Source organism: Microcaecilia unicolor, chromosome 3 (assembly GCF_901765095.1).
Source record: "Microcaecilia unicolor chromosome 3, aMicUni1.1, whole genome shotgun sequence".
NCBI lineage: Eukaryota > Metazoa > Chordata > Amphibia > Gymnophiona > Siphonopidae > Microcaecilia > Microcaecilia unicolor.
The window spans coordinates 237,781,442-237,804,247 of NC_044033.1; the positions used below are offsets into that span (position 1 = coordinate 237,781,442).

At 43.7% G+C, this 22,806-nt stretch overlaps 1 protein-coding gene across 1 annotated transcript in view; it reads right to left on the reverse strand.

Annotated features, from left to right (window-relative positions):
• LOC115464469 (vomeronasal type-2 receptor 26-like) overlaps window positions 1-22,806 on the reverse strand; it is a 68,986-nt gene that overhangs the window by 42,908 nt on the left and 3,272 nt on the right. Inside the window, exons 2-3 of the mRNA XM_030194846.1 lie at window positions 15,459-15,596; window positions 4,597-4,888 (exon numbers count right to left, since the gene is read on the reverse strand). Of these exons, the coding sequence (XP_030050706.1) occupies window positions 4,597-4,888; window positions 15,459-15,596 (430 nt within the window). The remainder of the gene's footprint in view (window positions 1-4,596; window positions 4,889-15,458; window positions 15,597-22,806) is intronic.

The following is a 22,806-nucleotide window of genomic DNA, read 5'->3' on the forward strand; positions in this document are numbered from 1 at the left end:
ACCTGGCTTGGCCACTGTTTGGAAAACAGGATACTGGGTTAGATGGATCATAGGTCTGACCCATTATGGCTACTCTTATGTACTTAAGTACTCTTATGTAGGGACAGAGTCATGAACCTCAACATGTATATAATGGAAGAGAGGTGTGAGAGATGAGATATGATAGAGACTTTTAAATACCTCAGTGGTGTTAATATACGGGAGGTGAGACTTTTTCAAATGAAGGAAACCTCTGGAACGAGAGGGCATAAAATGAAGTTAAGAGGAAATAGGCTTAGGACAAATCTGAAGAAATACTCTTTCACGGAAAAGGTGTTGGATGCATGAAATGGCCTCCCGGTGGAGGTTGTGGAGACGAAGACTGTGTCAAAGTTTAAGAAGGTGTGGGACAGACACGTGGGATCTCTTAGGAGAAGTAGGGTTACCATATGTCCGGATTTCCCCGGACATGTCCTCCTTTTGAGGACATAATGGGGCGTCCGGGCGGGTTTTGCCCATCTACCCGTTTGTCTGGATTTCTGCACAAACAAGCGAGCGGGCGGGCAGATGAGCGGCGCCGTGGGCCTCCCCTTCTCTTACGTACTATCTGCCCTGGTGGTCTAGTGTCCCCTTCACCTCCCCTCCCCCTTGTCACATATTCCCCTCCCCTCCCCTTACTTACTATCTACTGCCCTGGTGGTCTAGTGACCTCTTCGGAGCCCCCTCTTTCCTGCCCAGAGTGCTGCCTGCCCTTGCCCTGCATCCTTCTCAGTCTCGGCTCGGGATTCAAATGGCCACCGAGAGTTGAAGCGGCCTCGTAAGACGTCAACTCTTGGAGGCCATTTTGAATCCCGAGCCGAGACCGAGAAGGATGCAGGGCAAGGCAGCAGTCCGTGCAGGAAAGAGGGGGCTCTTTCCTGCCCCGAAGAGGTCACTAGACCACCAGGGCAGTAGATAGTAAGTAAGGGGAGGGGAGGGGAATATGTGACAAGGGGGAGGGGAGGTGATGGGGGGCAGGGGAGGGGAATATGTGACCTGGGGAGGGGAATATGTGACAGGGGTGGGGCAAGGATGCAAAGGGGCGGGGCATGGGCGGGACAGGGGCGGGACATACAGTGGGGGAAATAAGTATTTGATCCCTTGCTGATTTTGTAAGTTTGCCCACTGACAAAGACATGAGCAGCCCATAATTGAAGGGTAGGTTATTGGTAACAGTGAGAGATAGCACATCACAAATTAAATCCGGAAAATCACATTGTGGAAAGTATATGAATTTATTTGCATTCTGCAGAGGGAAATAAGTATTTAATCCCTCTGGCAAACAAGACCTAATACTTGGTGGCAAAACCCTTGTTGGCAAGCACAGCGGTCAGACGTCTTCTGTAGTTGATGATGAGGTTTGCACACATGTCAGGAGGAATTTTGGTCCACTCCTCTTTGCAGATCATCTCTAAATCATTAAGAGTTCTGGGCTGTCGCTTGGCAACTCGCAGCTTCAGCTCCCTCCATAAGTTTTCAATGGGATTAAGGTCTGGTGACTGGCTAGGCCACTCCATGACCCTAATGTGCTTCTTCCTGAGCCACTCCTTTGTTGCCTTGGCTGTATGTTTTGGGTCATTGTTGTGCTGGAAGACCCAGCCACGACCCATTTTTAAGGCCCTGGCGGAGGGAAGGAGGTTGTCACTCAGAATTGTACGGTACATGGCCCCATCCATTCTCCCATTGATGCGGTGAAGTAGTCCTGTGCCCTTAGCAGAGAAACACCCCCAAAACATAACATTTCCACCTCCATGCTTGACAGTGGGGACGGTGTTCTTTGGGTCATAGGCAGCATTTCTCTTCCTCCAAACACGGCGAGTTGAGTTCATGCCAAAGAGCTCAATTTTTGTCTCATCTGACCACAGCACCTTCTCCCAATCACTCTCGGCATCATCCAGGTGTTCACTGGCAAACTTCAGACGGGCCGTCACATGTGCCTTCCGGAGCAGGGGGACCTTGCGGGCACTGCAGGATTGCAATCCGTTATGTCGTAATGTGTTACCAATGGTTTTCGTGGTGACAGTGGTCCCAGCTGCCTTGAGATCATTGACAAGTTCCCCCCTTGTAGTTGTAGGCTGATTTCTAACCTTCCTCATGATCAAGGATACCCCACGAGGTGAGATTTTGCGTGGAGCCCCAGATCTTTGTCGATTGACAGTCATTTTGTACTTCTTCCATTTTCTTACTATGGCACCAACAGTTGTCTCCTTCTCGCCCAGCGTCTTACTGATGGTTTTGTAGCCCATTCCAGTCTTGTGCAGGTGTATGATCTTGTCCCTGACATCCTTAGACAGCTCCTTGCTCTTGGCCATTTTGTAGAGGTTAGAGTCTGACTGATTCACTGAGTCTGTGGACAGGTGTCTTTCATACAGGTGACCATTGCCGACAGCTGTCTGTCATGCAGGTAACGAGTTGATTTGGAGCATCTACCTGGTCTGTAGGGGCCAGATCTCTTACTGGTTGGTGGGGGATCAAATACTTATTTCCCTCTGCAGAATGCAAATAAATTCATATACTTTCCACAATGTGATTTTCCGGATTTAATTTGTGATGTGCTATCTCTCACTGTTACCAATAACCTACCCTTCAATTATGGGCTGCTCATGTCTTTGTCAGTGGGCAAACTTACAAAATCAGCAAGGGATCAAATACTTATTTCCCCCACTGTATGTCCTCTTTTTAAGAGGACAAAATATGGTAACCCTAAGGAGAAGGAGTTAATGGTTACTGAGGATGGGTAGACTAGATGGGCTATATGGCCTTTATCTGCCGTCATGTTTCTATGTTTCTTAAGGCAAGTAAAGGGATATTGCCCTCTGTGTGCTATTGATGGTCCCAGAAACAGGAAGTTACTTCAGAGCTGATATTACTTCTTGTAGCTGTGGTGCACACATCAGTAGTTTGCCTACAAATTCTTAAAGCAACTCATTAATTTTCCTGAATGAAACAAACCAAAGTATCAAATAGCTCAACTTAAACTTACTGGAAAGAAAAAGGTGAATTCCTCTAACTGAACCCAAGCCAAAAAGAGAATAAAATAAACAGCTATACAACCTTTCTGGCAGACAAGATGCTGAAAGCAGGGAGTAGGAAGGGTAAGCTCTTCCAAAAACAACCGGAGACGGTGTATGCAGAAAGTCAATTCTTTATTCAATTAAAAACACTGACATACTTGACTCTGATTCGACACAGCTGTGTTTTGGCGCAAAAGTGTGCCTTCATCAGGAGTCGTGTAAAATACAGTGGGTAGTATATATTCAATTGTCAGCTGTATGATGATGTAGTATCAGATAGGAGTATCATCCCATATCTCTGCCAAGGAGAGTATATGTAGTGTGCAAGTGCCTCTGACGTGCCGCTACGCAGAAAAAAGTATGCCTGACACAGGATTTTGTTCCAGGGAACATCAGCTGCCAAGGTGTAACTGTCACGCTTCTCATGGAACCTCGGGGGTTAGTGAGCCCTTGGGCCACTGCCGAAGGGCGGCAGGGGCAGGAGGAATCACCCAAACACAGACAAGGCAGAACAGACGTACCAGCAACTTCAGGACTGGAACTACCAGGCGGGGACTGCAGCCGAGGCAACGCAAGCTGGAGCAAGCAGGACAGGAAGTCAGCCCAAACTTCACCTGCACTTAACCACCGTTCCTCAGGAGTTGAGCCCCTGAGTGCGGGCGGCCGACAGGACTTACTGGACAGGGCAAGAAGGCAGAACTGCAGGAACAGCAGCCGGCTGGCGAACAGCGGGTACTTCCAGAAAACACACTGGGGTTCCAGGCAGGCAGCAAGCAGCAGAAAAAAACAGAAAACAAGCCGGGTCTGGGCGGGCAGCAGACAGAAGAATAAACCAGGAGACAAGCAGGGTCAAAGCCACAATCAGGAAATAGCCCAGCAGCACTGCAACAAACTCTCACCAAAGGAATCTCCTCTGAGGACCTCTGTTGCAAGGCAAACTAGAGACCTTCTCAGGTGGTTAATAAAGGCAGCATACAAGGGAGCTCACCAGGTACGGGTACTGCTTAGTTCCAAAAAACTCCCAAAACAATCTGGAAGGCTGGAAGATCCGGACTGGACCGGACCAGCATATCTTCTGGAACATGGGAAACGGTAAGCCATCAGTTCAAAGCAGCCACCAGGTCTAACCACCGGGGGGAGAGGTGACTGAGAGTAAGGAACCTGGGCACCACCATGACAGTAACTTACTGTTTCTGGGATTGACAGAGCCAGCTGTGGAATGCACAGAGGAGTGTCCATGTGCCTTCCTTCAAGTTGCTGGTGCTGCTGCTAACATTGAGACCTGGGCAATGAGCCTGGCAAAGTAACGGGGACCAAGTGAGTGAGTGGGACAGAGAGAGAGGAAAGGGATACAAATGGGGGGTAGGCAGGATGGTGGTTGTAGTAGTGAGGGGAGGTAGAGATGGGACAATGCTGGATGAAAGTGAAAGAGGCAGAAAAACAAGCAATATCAAATAAAGGTGGTATGGGAAGAGAGATGACACAATACTGGATGGCACAGAAGAGAGACAGAGAGGTGTTGCTGGATGGTGAAGGAGTGAAATAAATTAAGATATCCCCTGACCTGTGGGTAATGGTATATCCTGGATAGGCTGGAAATCTGTCTCGAATGCTCAGCTGCAATGCCTTCAATGACAGCACCCAGTGGTCCAGATGTTTTGCAGCTGTAGTTTGGGATCCCGGAGTCCATTCCTGACAATATATTCATGGCAATTGTATACGTTAAGAGTAAATTGTTGTAAGGTGTATAAATGTGGAATCCCAGTGTGAGGTTGGGTAAGAGCTCTGAGCTGTTGTTAATCTCCTCCACCGCAGACACAAAGGCCAGGAAGTTGTAATAGTTCAATGGTACATGACTTTAAGGATAATAAATGACAGATAATATTAAATTAGCATCAAACTGAAAAATATAGAAACAGAGACATTGATGGGTTAAGATAAGGGTTAAAAACAGGAGCGGTTCTTTTACTAAGCCATGCAAGTGCCTACGCGCGCCCAAGGCACATCAATTTTGTGTTACCACCTGGCTACATTGTGGTCCATGCTATAATTTAATTTTTTACGCGTGCCCACTACGGACACCGGAAAATATTTTAATTTTTTGGCACGCGGGTGGTATCCGGGTAGTAATCAGCATTTTACGTGCACAGACCATTACCGCCCAGTTACCACATAAAACCTTATCGCTAGGTCAATGGCTGGCGGTAAGGTCTCAGATCCAAAATGGAAGTAAGGCAATTTTCATTTTGCCGCACGTCCATTTTTGGCAAAAATTTTAAAAAGGCATTTTTTATAGGTGCGCTGAAAAATGATTCTACGCATGCCCAAAACATGCATCTACACTACCACAGGCCATTTTTCAGTGTGCCTTAGTAAAAGGGCCCTGGAGTTTGTTACTTATTTGTCTGCAAACATGATGGAGAAGTGCACACTTCAGGTTTAGCACAAAATAAGCATATGTTTTTCCTCTCTCTCTATCTTCTCCCATGTTTTTCCTATTCTTCAGCAGGCACATCTGCATCCTACCCACATGCCCACAGCCTTAATCACTGAAGTCTAGCATCTCTGCTTCTCTGCCCAACCATGTCCATCTGACCCATTAAATAAACTCACCACTCAAGATTAAGCAGGGGCCAGAGGACTCTGATTCAGGAAGTGGCATCAGGGGGAGACGGCATGGCTGGAGGTACCTGTGGATGTTCTCTACCTCACCAATAAAAATGAGACCATACCTATGATGGAACAACTGAAGTGTTAGCGGAAGTTCGTATGCAATGCATTTGAAGATGTGTCCCATACTGTGAAGAGTTAGGAAATGTTGTAAGGGGGAGGGGAGGAGAAAGAGAAGAATGCAGAAATGAAATGAGAGAAAAGAAGGGGATAAGAAGCACTGTTCCATCTAAGCTGAAAAGGTGTCTGCCAACTGCATTGCTACCAGTAGGGGATGGTGCTTCAATGTTGTGTTTTCAATCTCCATGAACATGCAGGTTCCATAGACCACAAAATGTTCCTGTCCCTCGTTATTGAAAACATGATAGTGAAACAGCACCTCCCACTGGCAGGACTGTAGATGGAGGACTCCCGCTCAGCTTAGAGGGAACAGTGGTAAGAAGGAGAAGGCTTTAAAAAGGATAGGAAGAGGAGGTTAGGTGGGAGTGAGTGTAGGGAGGGAGAGAGAGATGGGAGAAGTGAACAAAGAAGGAAAGCAGGAAGGGACAGAGTAACAAGTCCAAATCTCTCCACAATAGTCTTTCTAAATGCCAACACTTGTTGTACTCACAATACCCCAGACTCACATGACTCACACAAGTAACATTCAAAAAATGCACAAAATATAGAACACAAGTGTTTGTGTGAACTTTGCAAACTTTGGCAAATTAAGTTTCAAAATGTGACCAATCTTTGTAAGGAGGTTTCGTGACTAGTGAATGGTGAAGTAAATTCACAATTAATGACTTTCTGTGATGCAAAAAGCCACAAAACACCCCCACCCGAAGGCTGCTTGTACTTTTTGGTGGGTGCTTCAGATTTCCTGTGCTGCATTTTCTGTGATGCAAAAACACACAAAGCAGCATATGAAAATGAGTTAGTGGTCACGTTTTCACAAAAAGACCACTAAGCCTCAATGTGGTGAATCTGACAATTCTAAAGTTTCAAGCAAAAGTTTATCTAATTCATTTTTCTAGGTTGCAATAACTGAGTTTATACAAAATGTCAGAAAACTCACAGGAAAACCCATAGGTTATTTATTTATTTATTTATAGCATTTGTATCCCACATTTCCCCACCAATTTGCAGGCTCAATGTGGCTTACATTTGCCATAATGGCGATTGCCATTTCCGGTTAACAGAATTACAAATGGTATTACATTAGGATGCATACAAACATTGTAAAGAAGAATACATTATGGTATTGCATATAGGTTCCTGAGTGATAGATTGGATTGTAACATACGTTAGGTCATCAACTATAGGGAAATCATTTTCGACATGAGGATTAAAATGGTAGTGCTTATTCATTAATAGCAATATGGTTGGTCAGACAATAATAAGAGTTTGGTTTTGTCTAGTTCATGTTCAGTCTTATTATTTAGTATTTAGGATGGATGTTTATGGTATGCCTTCTTGAACAGGTCAGTTTTCAGTAGCTTTCGGAAGGTAGTTAGGTCTTGCGTTGTGCCTGAAAACTCTTCACACCAGGGCTGCCGAGGGGGGGAGGGGGCAAAATTCCCTGGGCTCAGGCCGTCAGCGCTACAGTCCCCGGTCTCACCTGCCTGCCTCCACAGCTCCGGGCCCCCTTCATTCAAAGCGGCAGTCACAGATTGCCTCTCTTCTGGCCTTCTCTCCCTGTGTCCCGCCCTCGTGGAAACTGGAAGTTACATCGAGGGCGGGACACAGGAAGGAAAGGCCAGAAGAGATGCGATCTGCGACTGCCGCTTTGAATGAAGGGGGCCCGAAGCCGTGGAGGCAGGCAGGTGAGACCGCGGACTGCAGCGGTGGGGGGAGCAATGGGGGGTGGCAGCGGCCGGGGGGGGAGCGAGGCGGGGTGGCCTTGCTCCGGGCCCGGCCTAGTCTCTCGGTGGCCCTGCTTCACACAATCTTGTTTTTAGGTTTAACTGGATATTCAGGCACATAATTCACAGGTTATGTGCTGTCAAGTGCCGGATATAATAATCTGTGAGTTAGACTGGTGCACTGAGCTTCAGCAAAGCATTCTAATGCAAGCACAGGAAAGAACTTTACTCCTAATGCAGTTAATGACATACAAAGTATTGCAGTATTTTAAAAAATGTAGAATGATAGAAAAGCAGCATACACTACAGATTGCTACTTCGGGCGTGTTTGTCTCCCTTATTTTCAGTTGTCACCATTTTTCCAGATGGTAGCAGAATGCCTCCCCAAACCAGTTACATATTGGTCCTGGTGGGTACAAGGACATGGGTGTCTTGGCTCATATTGTTATGGATCAGATAGCCTCCAGGGATGGGGTTCCTGCCTCATTTGAAGTAAAGATTCTGGACCAAAGGAGAAGTAAAAAAAAAAAGTGCCAAAATTTAGAACTTTAGAACACAAAGATAAATATGGGTTGATGGGAAAGAGTCAACATGGATTCAGCCGAGGGAAGTGTTGCCTCACCAATTTGCTTTATTTCTTTGAATGTGTAAATAAACATGTGGATAAAGGTGAGCCAGTTGATGTAGTAGGTGGTGGCAGATCAAGACCTGTATGGTCTATTCAGTCTGCCCAGCAATATAAACTCATTACATATGGTATGAAGTGTTACATCACATGTATCCTTTCCATTAGATTTTCAGAAAACATTTGATTGTGAATAGTGGAGTCCCCCAGGGATCTGTCCTAGGACAGTGGTATTTAATTTGATTTATTAATGATCTGGAAATGGGAACACTGATTGAGCTGATTACCTTTGCAGATAATACAAAACTATTCAAAGTTGTTAAAATGCATACAGATTGTGAAAATAAATTGCAGGAAGACCTTAGGAAATTGGAATACTGGGCATCCAAATGGCAGATAAGATTTAATGTGGATAAGTGCAAAGTGATACATGTTGGGAAGAATAATTCAAATCATAGTTATTTGATACTAGGTTCCATCCTAGGAGTCAGCATCCAAGAAAAAGATCTAGGTGTCATCATGGACAATACACTGAAATTATCTGCCCAGTGTAAGGCAGCAGCCAAATAAAGCAAGCAGAATGCTAGGATAGAAAATAAGACAAAGAATATTATAATATCTATGTATCGCTCCATGGTGCAATCACACTTTGATTATTATGTACAATTCTGGTCACCGTATCTTTAAACAGATATAGCAGAATTAGAAAAGATTCAAAGAAGGCAACCAAAATGATTAAGGGGATGGAACTTCTCTCTTATGAGGTAAAGACTCAGCTTGGAAAAGAGACAGCTGGGGGGGGGGGGGGTGGATATCATAGAGGTCTACTGAGTGGTGTAGAAGGGGTAAACATAAATACATTTTTTTGCTCTTTCAAAACGTTCAAAGGCTAGGGGACAGTCAAAGAAGTTACATAGTACTAATCTTTTTTTTACTCAACAAATAGTTAAGCTCTGGAACTCATTGGTTGAAGATTGTGTGTCAGCAGTTAGTGTCTCTAGGTTTAAAAAATGGTAAGACAAGTTCCAAGAGATAAAGTCCATATAGTCTGCTATTGAGAATGACATGGCTAAGCCACTGCTTGTCCCTGGGATCAACAGCATGAATTTTAGAATGATTTGGGATTCTGTCAGGTACTTCTGACCTGAATTGTCCACTGCTGGAAGCAGGTTATTGAGCTAGATGGACTATTGGTCTGACCCAGTATAACTAGTCTTATGTTCTTAATTGAAATACAAGGTGTAATCAGCTGACTATCTGGCAATAAGTAATCTGCTGAAACAGAGACAATATGTGTAATGTCATTAAAAGACATGAAAAGGGAAAAGGGAATTTCAACTACTGCAGTAAGGAGGTATTCAGATGTATCCTTGAAGTTAGAATCAGTAAAAGCTCATTGATTAAGATTTTAGGGAATTACTATGCTCAAAAGTTCTTTTTTTTAAATTATCCAGTACATATGGGGTTGGAGAATAGAGTACTGATGGAAGACAAAGAGGGGCATAATCGAACGAGGCGCCCAAGTTTTCATGAGGGCGTCCTCGCAGGACGGCACCGCGAAGGTGCGGGGAAACCCGTATTATCGAAACAAGATGGGTGTCCATCTTTCGTTTCAATAATACGGTTGGGGATGCCCAAATCTCAACATTTAGATTGACCTTAGAGATGGTCGACCTAAATGTTGAGATGGTCGACCTTAGAGATGGTCGTCCCCAGTTTTCAGCCATAATGGAAACTGAGGACGCCCATCTCAAAAATGACCAAATCCAAGCCCTTTGGTCGTGGGAGGAGTCAGATTTCGTAGTGCACTGGTCCTCCCTCACATGCCAGGACACCAACCGGGCACCCTAGGGGGCACTGCAGTGGACTTCAGAAATTGCTCCCAGGTGCATAGCTCCCTTACCTTGGGTGCTGAGCCCCCCCAAAAAAACCCAATACCCATAACTGTACACCACTACCATAGCCCTAAGGGGTAAAGGGGGGCACCTACATGTGGGTACAGTGGGTTTGTGGTGGGTTTTGGAGGGCTCACATTTACCACCACAAGTGTAACAGGTAGGGGGGGCGGGCTGAATTGCACTGCACCCATTAAAACTGCTCCAAGGACCTGCATACTGCTGTCATGGAGCTGGGTATGACATTTGAGGCTGGCAAAGAGGCTGACAAAAATATTTTTAAAGTTTTTTTTAGGGTGGCAGGGGGTTGGTGACCACTGGGGGAGTAAGGAGAGGTGATCCCCGATTCCTTCCGTTGGTCATCTGGTCAGTTCGGGCACCTTTTCACGGCTTGTCCGCAAGAAAAAATGTACCAAGTAAAGTCGGCCAAGTGCTCGTCAGAGACGCCCTTCTTTTTTCCATTATCGGCCACACACGCCCATCTCTTAATCATACCCCACTTCCGCCTTCGCTACAGTGTCGACATGCCCCCGTGAACTTTGGTCGTCCCCACGACGGAAAGCAGTTGAGGACTCCCAAAATCAGCTTTCGATTATGCCGATTTGGGCCACCCTGAGAAAAGGACGCCCATCTCCTGATTTGTGTCGGAAGATGGGCGCCCTTCTCTTTCGAAAATAAGCCTGAAAGTGGAGCAAAATGTAATATAAAAGAAATTCAGTGACAAGCAGAATGTGGAACCTTTGTGAAGGTTAAATTGAACACAGTTTTTCTATGATTATTTTGAGAAGAAAAGTATAGACAGAAAAAGATTAAAGTCTTAGCAGGTTATTTTTCTCCAGGGTAACTTTCAAAAGGAAAACACTCATACTTTATCTGATAGAACTGGTAAAAAGTCCACAGGTTAAATCTGCAGTTCATGCAGTGACAACCAAAATAAAACTACAGGCATGTCTCAGATAGGAGCTAAACCATGATGCTACTTACATCCCTTGTACTTCAAATGAGGGAACAGTTGTGAAAGCTGGATGATAAGTTAGATACGTAATTTCCACTGCTATAAGTCCCCCAATCATGATGTCCCCATCTCTATGATATCCTGGTTTTAGATTTATTGATACGTAGTTTCTAAGTGTACACTGACACTCAGCCGCCTTCCATAGGATGTCAGAGAGCATCAATACAATGAGAACCAGATGAGCTTTCATCTTTAACATTGTTGAAACAGCTTCTTCTGTGAGGATGTTCGCCCTTTCCACTCCAATTATTTCACTTGCGTATTGTGGGGATGATGTACAGTTCTTGATAGTGCTATCAAATCAGATGTTTGAATGATAGGCAGAAAATATTAAGTATTAATTTGACCTGTGCATTTATACACTAAGGGAATGAGGAAAGAAAGTGAAATTATGATGCTTACAGTGAGGTGATCGCTGTATTTCTAGCTGAGCTTGAAACCTGTGAGGACACTGTGTGGTCTCTGTTGGGTTCTTCTGCTCCTGACATCAGCCTTAAGGGATATCTGCTCCTGATAATCTGCATTTACCATGAAATATAGGTTGTTTCTTTTAAATATTATCTTTTGGATCCTGTGTCTTCATTAACATGAAGACAAATATTAATTTGATTGAAATGCTTGTGAAGGACACAATGTAATAACATAACAGCCTAACAGAAACAGATTAAATGTGCAGGTTCCCTTGTAAATGTGTAATCAAGCTACAGTAGTCAAATATGTCTTTTTTGAACCTTCCTACCTTTCTACGCTTGTTTCTTCTGGGTGGACTTCAGCCCCAATACTAGGTGCTCCCACTGTATGAGGGAAGTTTTCTGTTCTCTTGTCTGTGTACATTGTATAAAGTAATGTTACTGAACTGAGACATGTCAGCTTAGTTTCTTGAAGTTGTTCTTCTTATATCCCATTCTCTTACTTGTCACCGGTTTTGTGGACTGGAGTAGTATTTGCCTAAAGATGTTATTCTTGGTTTGTTGTTTTCTTTTTTTGTATATGCTTTTCCGTACAAGTGTATTTTATTAAGATAAACTGGCATAAATGAAAAATACAAAAAAATATAAAAGTGTCTAAATCTATTCATTTATTAATACAAATAAACAATCCAAAAACAACACAAAAGAGAAAATCTGACTATAGTTGAGCCCCCATTTTCTCAGAGAGCTCAGTGTAACTGTACCTCTTACATTAAGGGTCCAAGAAAACAGCAAGGCAAACGATCTGCAAACTCCAAGATGGAAAACAACGAAGCAGATCAGTGAAAAATTTAAACAAACTTTATTAATAAAATAGCATATAGAGTATACTGCCCGACACAGGCCGTATTTCGCCCAGCAGGGCTGCATCAGGGGCTACTCAGTGATCCTTACTATAAACACTTTCTGATAAATGTGTGTACCAGTAACAATTACGAGTGTAAGTGAGAGTGGGATGTTTGACCACGGAAATTCAGTAACAATTACTTCAGAAAAATAGCTGTGTTGCTCGCCTTGCACACTGGGAAATGGAGTTTTCTATCTCAAGGCGTTTCCCTCGCTTGTTACCATCTCCGCAAGCTTTGGGAAACAACAGTTCCTGTGGGACACTGTAGCAGTAGCCCACACTGCGGGTGCACTCAGAAGCTTTGAGTAGCCCCTGATGCAGCCCTGCTGGGCAAAATACGGCCTGTGTCGAGCAGTATACTCTATATGCTATTTTATTAATAAAGTTTATTTACATTTTCCACTGATCTGTTTCGTTGTTTTCCCTCTTACATTAAGTCCTTAGGACTAGATTCTATATATGGTACCTAAAAAATCAGCACCAGCAATATTTCCACCTAGGCGTATTCAGTAAACCACACAATAATTTAGGTGTGGTTTATGGAATACGCCTAGCAGGTTTATAGAATATGCCTAGCGGCTATACCGGCACCTAACTCCAGGCATGGCCATTTATGTTAAGTAAAACTTGGTGTAAATAATGACGCCTAAGGTAGGCCCGGAGCAGAGGTATTCTATAACCTTGTGTATAGATTTTCAGATGCCCAAGGCCTGCCCACTCCATATCTATGGCCATGCCCCCTTTCTCAGGCAGCAAAGAAGAGAGGGTCCAATAATACACAAAATACAGCAACAAAAAGAAGCACAAAAGGGCTTCCAGAATTGGAATAATGGTACAATGTTTAATGAAAATGACCCAACATGGGATCGAGATAAATATTCCTTATAGATCTTACAGTTTCAATCTGATTGTACCAAATGATTCCAAGATCAGTGAAGATGTTCTAAAGAACCGTTTTGGAATCTATGGTAAAATGTACCGGATACTTCCGGAAAGCCACAGTGAGGTTCTAAAAAATGCTTAAAAAACATTTGTTACAACCAGATTGAAACTGTAAGATCTTTAAGGAATATTTATTATGCCCCGTTTTTGGCATCGCACAGAATTTACACACACCATTTTCCAGAATATGCTTTGTAAGTTGTGGGAACTTTTTACCAAGCTGTGGTAAAAAAGGCCCTGTGGTAGCGGCATCAGCCATTTTTGCCACGTGCCAAGGCCCTTTTTACTGCAGTGGGTAAAAAGCCCGAAAAGCACATGGCCATACGGTAAGCTTTCACTTACTGTGTGGCCATGTGGGAGGGGGGCACTTACTGCCATCATTTAAGGTGAAAGTAAGGGCTCCCGTGCTATCCGAGCAGTAACCCCTCGAGGTATATATTTTTAAAAATCCAACAGCACCAAAAATGGTTCATGTTAGAGGCAGAACTACCGCCGGCAGCTGCGTTGGGCAGGTGGTAATTCCAGGTTGCCACATGTCAACCCTTTAGTAAAAGGGCCCCTGTGTGCGTAGATTCTAATTAATGCCAATGACCAGATTTGTGCATGCAATTTAGGTCGCACTATATAGAATCCATGGATTAATATGAAACTTTAAAAAAAATCCAAATTAAATAGAAATAAAACCATAGATTTTTCTTTTATAATACACTCATTTACCTCATTCTCATTGTTTTCTTAGCATTTTTGGTGCAAAAATCAACCCCTTTTTTATTTTATTTTTTGTGATGGGTTTCACTATCTTGCTGGCATGCCACATTCACATTTCTTATATAAGAGTCTGAAGTGATAGAGACTGTCTAGATTGACCTCCTTTGTTTTAGTGGCATTCATGCCGGACGGCAGTGATGTAGCTTCACTTTCTTTTACCACCATCCCTTTTGTTAACAGCTTTATTATTTTCAATCTTTTCATTGCCTTCAAAGGGACTCATATATGTGTTTCTATTCTTCTCTTATTCTGTCCTTTTCATGAATTTAGAATGTGCCCAAACTAGAGCAGAACAAAGCATTACTCGGACTCTATGTTGTCAACCACTTTACGTGGCTCAAATGAAGAAATCAGTCCAAATGTTAGGGGGTAGGGTGATAACTTCTTTATCCATTTGCCTGGATAAATGACTTTTGAAAATTGCTCTTATCGTGTGTGTGTGGTTGTGGTGGTGGTGGTGGTGGTGAGGGGGTGTTCTCTCTCCCTAACTATAAGATTAGTTTCCAAATACCATTTACTCTGGATAAAGGGGCTATTGCAATGTTTATTTAAAAGTATTATGTCCAATTGTTGCTTTTAGAGGGTCATTCGGGGAGGGGGGGAAGAGGAGGGTGATGTTGACCATGATTGAGGATTTTAATTGTAAAAAATTTCAGACTGGCTTTAGGATCTAAAAGATAATTAGGGAGGGGAACAGAAGGTTGTTGAAGTGCCTAGACTTCCTAATACTCTTACACTCATCCTGGGGAAGGAGAGTTATTGGCTGCTTGGAGGATGGTTATAGGGAAGCAGATCACTAGGGAGCAACATGTATGTGGGAAAGAAGTGTTCAGAAGTGGAAGCCTCCAGTGGTCAGATTTTGTTAAAACACTAGACCCAGACATTGCATATCTGAGATAGAGTTACCATACATCTGGTTTTACCCAGACATGTCCTATTTTTAATAACACGGCCAGGTAACCAGGCGGGCTTTGCCAGCCTGCCCATTTGACCAGATTTGTGGACAAACAGGCAGGCTGGTGGGCGGACAGGTAGGTGGACATCTTATCCTCCCCTCCCCTCCTTTACCTTAGTGTGGTGCCCTGGTGGTCTAGTGACCTCTTCAGGGCAGGAAAAAGCCCCCTCTTTCCTGCCCAGTGCGTCTGCAGACTATCTTTTTCCTGGCGCCGATTCAAAATAGCTATTGAGAGTTCAGGCGGCAGCCTCGCAAGACTTCCACAGACCAGTGACACCTCATTCCACACCCATGTTTGTCTTAGCAGTTGGTGTGCCAAAAGAAAGGAGAGAGGAAATGGGAAGAAAGATGTAATAATGTTTGCACTGACTATAAATAAATGTGAACTGGTTTACTGGAAATGCCTGTGGATGAGGCCATTTTGTGTTGCCACACCAGGCTGGTAGAGATGGGCTGGCTTCTCCTCTGCTGCAGGTTCTGCATCATTCTCAGTATCTGACTGTTCCACCTCATCTCGAAGTAGCAGTCTCCAGCTATGGCAAGATTACGGAGCATGCAGCATTCCTTGAAGACGTCACTTATCTTTGGGGAGCTTATATAATGGTCCACTGCCCCTCCTTATGATCTGTCCAGACATTGGAAGCGTGTTTCAAAGAGGCCAAAGGTCATCTCTAATATAGCCCTGGTTTGGCAGTGGCCCTATTGTACTGGTTCTCTGCCTTTTTTTGGCGTGCCACTATGTATGTCTTGAGCCACTTCCTTTGAGGGTAGTGTCTATCACCACTGTGGGAAAGGAATCAAAAGCAGACAGTCATGCTGGGAACCAAGTTACTCATTTCCAGGAAGAAGACTTTTTGGCATTCTTAGTTTTAAACTTACATCGAATAGGAGTGTAATATTTGTTGTCCTTCATTCTACCCAAAAATGTAGAGGGCCACAGAAGAAACAACAGAGGAGGTCAAATTCTGAAGGAAGCAAATTTTAGTGAAGAGCTGACCTAATTACAGTCAATGATAAAAATTAAAATTAAAATTTCATGACACATACAAAGACAAATGATACAAAAACATTCACAAAAATATGGACACCATATGTTTGACACCTGTACAAGACTTGGGTCATTTACACAGTCAAAATGGTGATGTATCCACATACTATAAAACAGACAATAAAAATCAGTCTATAATAGAGGTCTCCAGGATAGGACATGGGGCCCATTTACCAAGTGTGGTAAAAGGTGGCCCACGGTGGCATCGGCACATGGGATTGCTGCACACTAAGGCCACCTTTTACTGCAGCGGGTAAAACGGATTTTTCTGCCAGAAGGCAGGAAATAGTGTAATATATGGTAACGTATATCAAATGTTTTTTCCTGGGGCTCTGGGGGGGCTGTTCCAGGGTTTTGATGGATGTTGCTGGCTGGAAAAAGGTTTAAAGTTAGTTTGGAAATTATTAATGGAGTTAGGAGAAAGTGTGAGATGTTTCTTAAATATGGTTTTATTTTACAAAAGAAATAAACCATGTTTTGGTGGGGATTGTACTATAAAATGTTCCTTACTGTTTTGGGTACAGGTCAGGTTAAAATTGACTTTGAAATTCTCTGTGTAGGAAGTTTTGCAGTGACTTTTATGGGAGTTGGGACAGCCAAGATTCTAAACAGATAAGAAAAAAAACAGTCTTTAGCTGGCAAGCTGATTGGTTGAGTGATGTCAGATGTTCCTCTAGGGGGGGGTGAGTTGCCAGGGAGACTGCTGAGTGAACTGAAGACCAGAGCAGGGAATGACTGGGAGAGAAACGTATGCTGAGTGTGTGAAATGTAAAAAATCTCTCTATATAAAAGGCAACACCAACGTTCTATGAAGCCTCCAGCCGGAAGTGTGAAGGGGGCGAGATATCCGGTTTCCCTATGAGTGTCTGCCCTGCCCTCTCTGTAACACAGTCAGTGAAGGAAAACAGCAGAGCACGAAATCAAATCACTGGCTCTGTAACAGTGAAGGACTCAGAGGGGGGAGGGGAGAGAGGCCAGAGGGCACGGACACACACACTCCCACATGCACACAGAAGAAAAGAAAACATTGCTAGCCCCCGTTTCATTTGCATCAGAAACGGGGCTTTTTTACTATCTCTCTATATAAAAGGCAACACCAACGTTCTATGAAGCCTCCAGCCGGAAGTGTGAAGGGGGCGAGATATCCGGTTTCCCTATGAGTGTCTGCCTCGCCCTCTCTGTAACACAGTCAGTGAAGGAAAACAGCAGAGCACGAAATCAAATCGCTGGCTCTGTAACAGTGAAGGACTCAGAGGGGGGAGGGGAGAGAGGCCAGAGGGCACGGACACACACACTCCCACATGCACACACAAGAAAAGAAAACATTGCTAGCCCCCGTTTCATTTGCATCAGAAACGGGGATTTTTTACTAGTAAAAGTATATTTTATGAGTTTAAAGTGAAATGTGACATTGAAAAATGTACTTTGATATTGAAAGTGAGTGAAGTCTGAGCCTTGGTACTGAGAATGAGATGATTTGAGCTTAGAAGTGAGTACTTAAATAAACAGACTGCCTATCTCATGGTTGTATTGCTGAATACATGTGGGGAAAACTGATGTGTTCTGGGTGAGAGAAAGCTATACTAATAGAAAGCTGTGAGAAATTTTAAACCAAATTTAGTTTGGTTTGGAGTGAAACAGAGATATGTCCTTGCATGCGGTGAATGGAATGGTTAGGTTCTAAGGGAATTTAAGGTCATGGAAGGTGGAATGTATGCAAAGGTACTAAGAGGACACATGACTGCCTATCCTGGTAAGAGAGAGAGAGAGGTTGTGCTTTGTGCTGGAAATTGTACTAAATGAGAAAGCCTATAAGGGAGTCAGGAAATAGTGTATAAGGATTTAAGGTGTAACAGAGGAGAGGTTGAAGGTGAATTTGATATTTGGAATACAGGGTTTGGAATCTGACTGCAGATTACAGAAAATCCTGCACTGCTTCTGTATGAGTGTGCTGTATTTTCAAAACAGATCTGATTACTATAAGGGGAAATGTTATGTTTTTATGTGAAGTCTGTGAGATGGAATGTTGAATCACCATTTGAATATGGAATGTGTTACTGTGTGATGGTTCTGAATGCAGTGCTGAAGCCTGCTGGATCATTTTAGACTAGGGAAACAACAGTGAGAAATAGGTTTTGTAGTGAGAAAACCTTTAACTTATTTTATTTCAATTAGAGAGTGTGGCCACAGTATTGAGAACTGATTAATTGTCACCAGAGTGGAGTCAGTTCCTTGACAGGCAAGGAGTTAAAGATTTGCTTCCCTGCTTATTTTCTTTATAAGTGAGGTTTAGGAAGAAGAAATCTGGGGGAGTCATCCTCTGAAGGGTTCCAGATGCGCTCCAACGCAAGAAAGACCTCACCTAAATAAATTCAACCACAGCTAAGTGACATTTGCAAAGGGTGTTGAAGGACATATCATTCTTTTTGGTTTACAACATTTTAAGGGAAAACTAAAGAACAGAACAACATCAAATATAAAAAAATCCATGTTTTCCTGACTTGCCTAAGTGTTCTGGGTTCAAGTGAGATCCTTGCACAAACATCCATCATACCCATAAAGACTCAAATTCTGACATCAATAGCAAGGAAAGAATATTAAAACAAATATCTGATTTTGATAAAAAGACAATTTAAATATTTATCTGAAAAGGTCCTTTTCTGCCTTTTTAGGTGATTTTGTTGAAAGAAACAGAAAAAGTTAAGGGTATACGTGTTAAACTACATTTGAATGTTGAATATGTTATTGCAGTTCTATTAAGCCACACACTAATTGTGAATTTGAGTTTATTTGAATGAAAATTTGTTTGCACTTGTATTCAATAAAGAAAAGGATAATTTGTAAATCTGAAGGTGCGGTTCTTCCCATTCAGGAACAAATCCTAAATTTAGTTTCTTTTCCTCCTTTATTCTTTGAGAGTAAAGGACGAGGTTAGTTTATTTGTTCCACTCCCTCGGCTATGAGTGTGTGTTCCCTGGATATTCGCCACGACTACAAACATCAGGTATCTGGGAGCACATCACTACAGTCCAGCCGAGAGGGGTGGTAACAATAGCCGTACGCTACTCAAAAAATTGGCACACAGCTAATAACTGCCGGAGCCCTTACCACTACCTCTTTCTCAAAATAAAGGCTTAGCAAGATTTAATATGTCAATTACTTCACTGTAGTACAAAAAACTACTGGGGGAAGGAGCCTCAGAACCCTCCCTCCACTTCTGCTTAACGGAAGAAATTTTGGTAGAGTATATCTCTGTTAAAACTTTAGTGAAAAATCAGCTTTCATAGATCCAGTGAGGTTCTGAGTAAGAAACGCATTATTAAGCTGTAAAAAAAAGCCTTTTTAAAATTTTTGCCAAAAATGGACGTGTAGCAAAATCAAAATTGCTGCATGTCCATTTTGGGCCTGAGACCTCACCGCCAGCCATTGACCTAGCAGTAAAGACTCACGCGGTAACTGGGCAGTAATGACCTACGCACGTCAAATGCCACTTGGCGCGTGTCCAATACGCATGTCTGAAAATTATTTTTCGGATGCGCATATCGGACGCGTACCAAAAATGAAACCACCACAAGAGCCACGCAGTAGCCAGGTGATAACTCCATTTTGGCGTGCATTGGGTGCACGTAGACGCTTACACGGCTTAGTAAAAGGGCCCCTCATGTATTAGCTTGTGACACGATATCAAAAAGTTAGTAATGTCACTTAGAAATGAAACAGGCCCTCGGCTAATAAATCAGGAGACAAGAGGCAAATGATTCCGAAAGCAGGACACCTTTATTGCTAGCAATGAACAGTACTGAGTTTTAGTCTCAGGATACTGCCTCCTGAGCATCATCTGACATTCGGTCTTATACAAATCAGTGATCATGCGCATAAAACACATCATACATCACACATCCACATGTGCAGTACATGCACATGCGCAATATATTAGTAGTTCTGTAGTTCTCACAGAGAAAAGTTTCGTCAGTTTCATAGCTTTCATAGAAATTGTTACTTTGCAAGAAAATGTAACTTATTGTAGTGTTCCAGCACCTTCACACAATACAGCCTCTATGCATAGATCACGAGACTGCATTGGCAGAGCCTGCTGCTTCCCTGAATTGCTGACCACTACAACTTGTTATCTGGCTACTGGTTAACGAATGAGTACTGCTAGTAAAAAGGTAAAACAATCCAAACTACACATGTTTAGTAGACTCATTATAAAATTGAGGTATTGGCACAAGGCAAAGGTGCAAATGTGAATGCAAAGTCCAAATAGAAAATCCTGTTAGTGCAAAAGTGACAAGTGCACAAGTCCAAAGTCCAATAGTTATTCACATGTGGAGCATGCCACAAGTAAGACAAAAGTTCAGAAGCGTTATGCACAAGGTCTGAGGTGGTCTTAGCAGTCCAGTAGTTGCTGCATCACAATGGTCCACTCCTACAGAAACAGCAAGAATATAATACCACATTTGGTCTATCACAATACGATTCTCATAATCAAAATCAAAGCTGCCAAGAAACCCAGTTCCAGAAGGGAGACGTGGCCATTCCAAAGCAGTGTAGTATTTGTAGTCCCTGATTCTATCCATTGAAATCAGTGTTGCAGATCCCATGATGTATCAGAATGAGGTTGGCCCTATATCTACCCCCTGAAACTGGGTAACTTGGAAGTCTGTTTGTACTGTGTATATCAAAGTTTCCCTGTCTGGTCTTGAGATCCATGGGAGACTCTTCCTGGTTTTTTTGTGCCTTATGAATCTGTTGATCACTGCTCCAGAGATTTACTCCAAAGCTTTTTCTTGTGCTGTGTTTCTAGCCCTGTTAGTTCTGGGGCCCGGGAAAGTATTCCAGAAGTGTTGTAAAGTTCTTTACTTAGCCTTGCAATCCTGAATCCTTATATGAAACTAGTAAAAGAGGCCCATTTCCAACAGGAATGAAACGGGCGCTAGCAAGGTTCCAGGGCCCCCTCCCTCTCTCTCCTGCGAGTTCCATGCCCCCCTATCTGCCTCCCTCCCTCCCTCTCTTCAGAGTTCCAGGCACCCCTCCCCTCTGAGTTCCATGCCCCCCTACCTGCCTCCCTCCCTCCCTCCGAGTTCCATGCCCCCCCATCTGCCTCCCTCCCTCCCTCTCTTCAGAGTTCCAGGCACCCCTCCCCTTTGAGTTCCAGGACCCCCTCACCCCCTCCCCTTCCAGTTCCAGGGCCCCTCCCCTTCGAGTTCCAGGACCCCCCTCCCCTTTGAGTTGCAGGACCCCCTCCCCTCCGAGTTCCAGGACCCCCTCCCTCCCCTCCCCTCTGAGTTCCACGCCCCTGCGCTTCCCTCCCTCTCTCTCTCTGCCCTCCAAGTGCAAGCACGACCTGTCCTCCAGCAGCCCCTCGCCTTCCTGCGTGCCGGCTGTAATTTAAAAATTCTTACCTCGGGGTACGACGTCCACAGTGAAGGCGAGCGGCGCTTCAGACTGCCTTCGCATTTGTCTCAGTTGTGCCTCTGTAGGGTTACCATTCGTCCGGATTTCCCCGGACATGTCCTCTTTTTGAGGGCATGTCCGGGGCGTCCGGCGGGTTTTGGCCGCACGCACGTTTGTCCGGATTTCTGGACAAACGTGCGTGCGGGAGGGTGTGCACAGCCTGCACAGACCGGCAATAGCGCTCCCTAGTCCGTCCTCCCCACCGCTGTCGTAGTAGAGAACGCCGCTAATGTCAAGTAGGAGCCTGCGCAGGCCTCGCGCTCCAACAGCCCACGTCGCCATAGTGACACTTAGCTACAGCCTACAATGATTCCCCCAGGACCTTGGAGAAGCTGCTCCTATTGGTGGCCTTGAACATTGCGTCCAATCAGAGGAGAGGAAGGCAGGAGCTGTCGTGTGATTGGCCGGCCGCTGTAAAGTTTGTGTAGTCGTCGCGACGCTAGCGGGTCCGACTCCCGGACTTTGGACGCTTTTAGGCTGCAGCAGTGCATTCTAAAACGCTTCAGAGAGGCAGGCAGTGTGTGAGAGCTCCGGGGTTAGGGTGAACTGTCTGTGGGGTATCGGTAACGTCAGTAATCAACAGCAATAAAACATAGAAACGAAAATTAAAAGACACCTTTTTGTTGCTAATGCAACTGTGACCTCACCCTGGGCACGATACGTCACCCTACAATACCCTTAGAATACCTCGGGCAAAATATCGTGTATCGGACAGGGTTAAGGTACAGACATTAACACTAGCCACGTCTCCCTGTTTCTAAAACGGGGAGAGGAATGAAACTAAATTGGTTATATATTTTAATGTAACTCAGGAACACAAATGTCATTTACATTGATAATTCAATAAATTATTCTTTTTATTTAGGTTATGGGTATATGTAAGGTTCAAATCCGTTTAACAAATTCAATATTTTTTTTTTTTAGTACATCAACAATCCAACAGATCAACTTCTCCTACGTTTTATCAGATAAGTATAATTTGATCTTAGCAAAATTCATTAACTAAATATGCATTTAATCTTAAAGTTTTGTCTAAACATTCCCCTCTTCTATAAGAATTGATTCTAACAAAATTTTCTTCTCTAATATATATAACACAACAGTACAGTATTTCTTAAATTCTCAACAACTGTAAGAGCTGATTCTTTGTTTTGTGTTTTCTTTTGCAGGAACTTCTTCAAGGAAAAATAAGGTAAGTATTATAAGTCAATGTTTTTAAACAGGGCCCGGTTGATTCT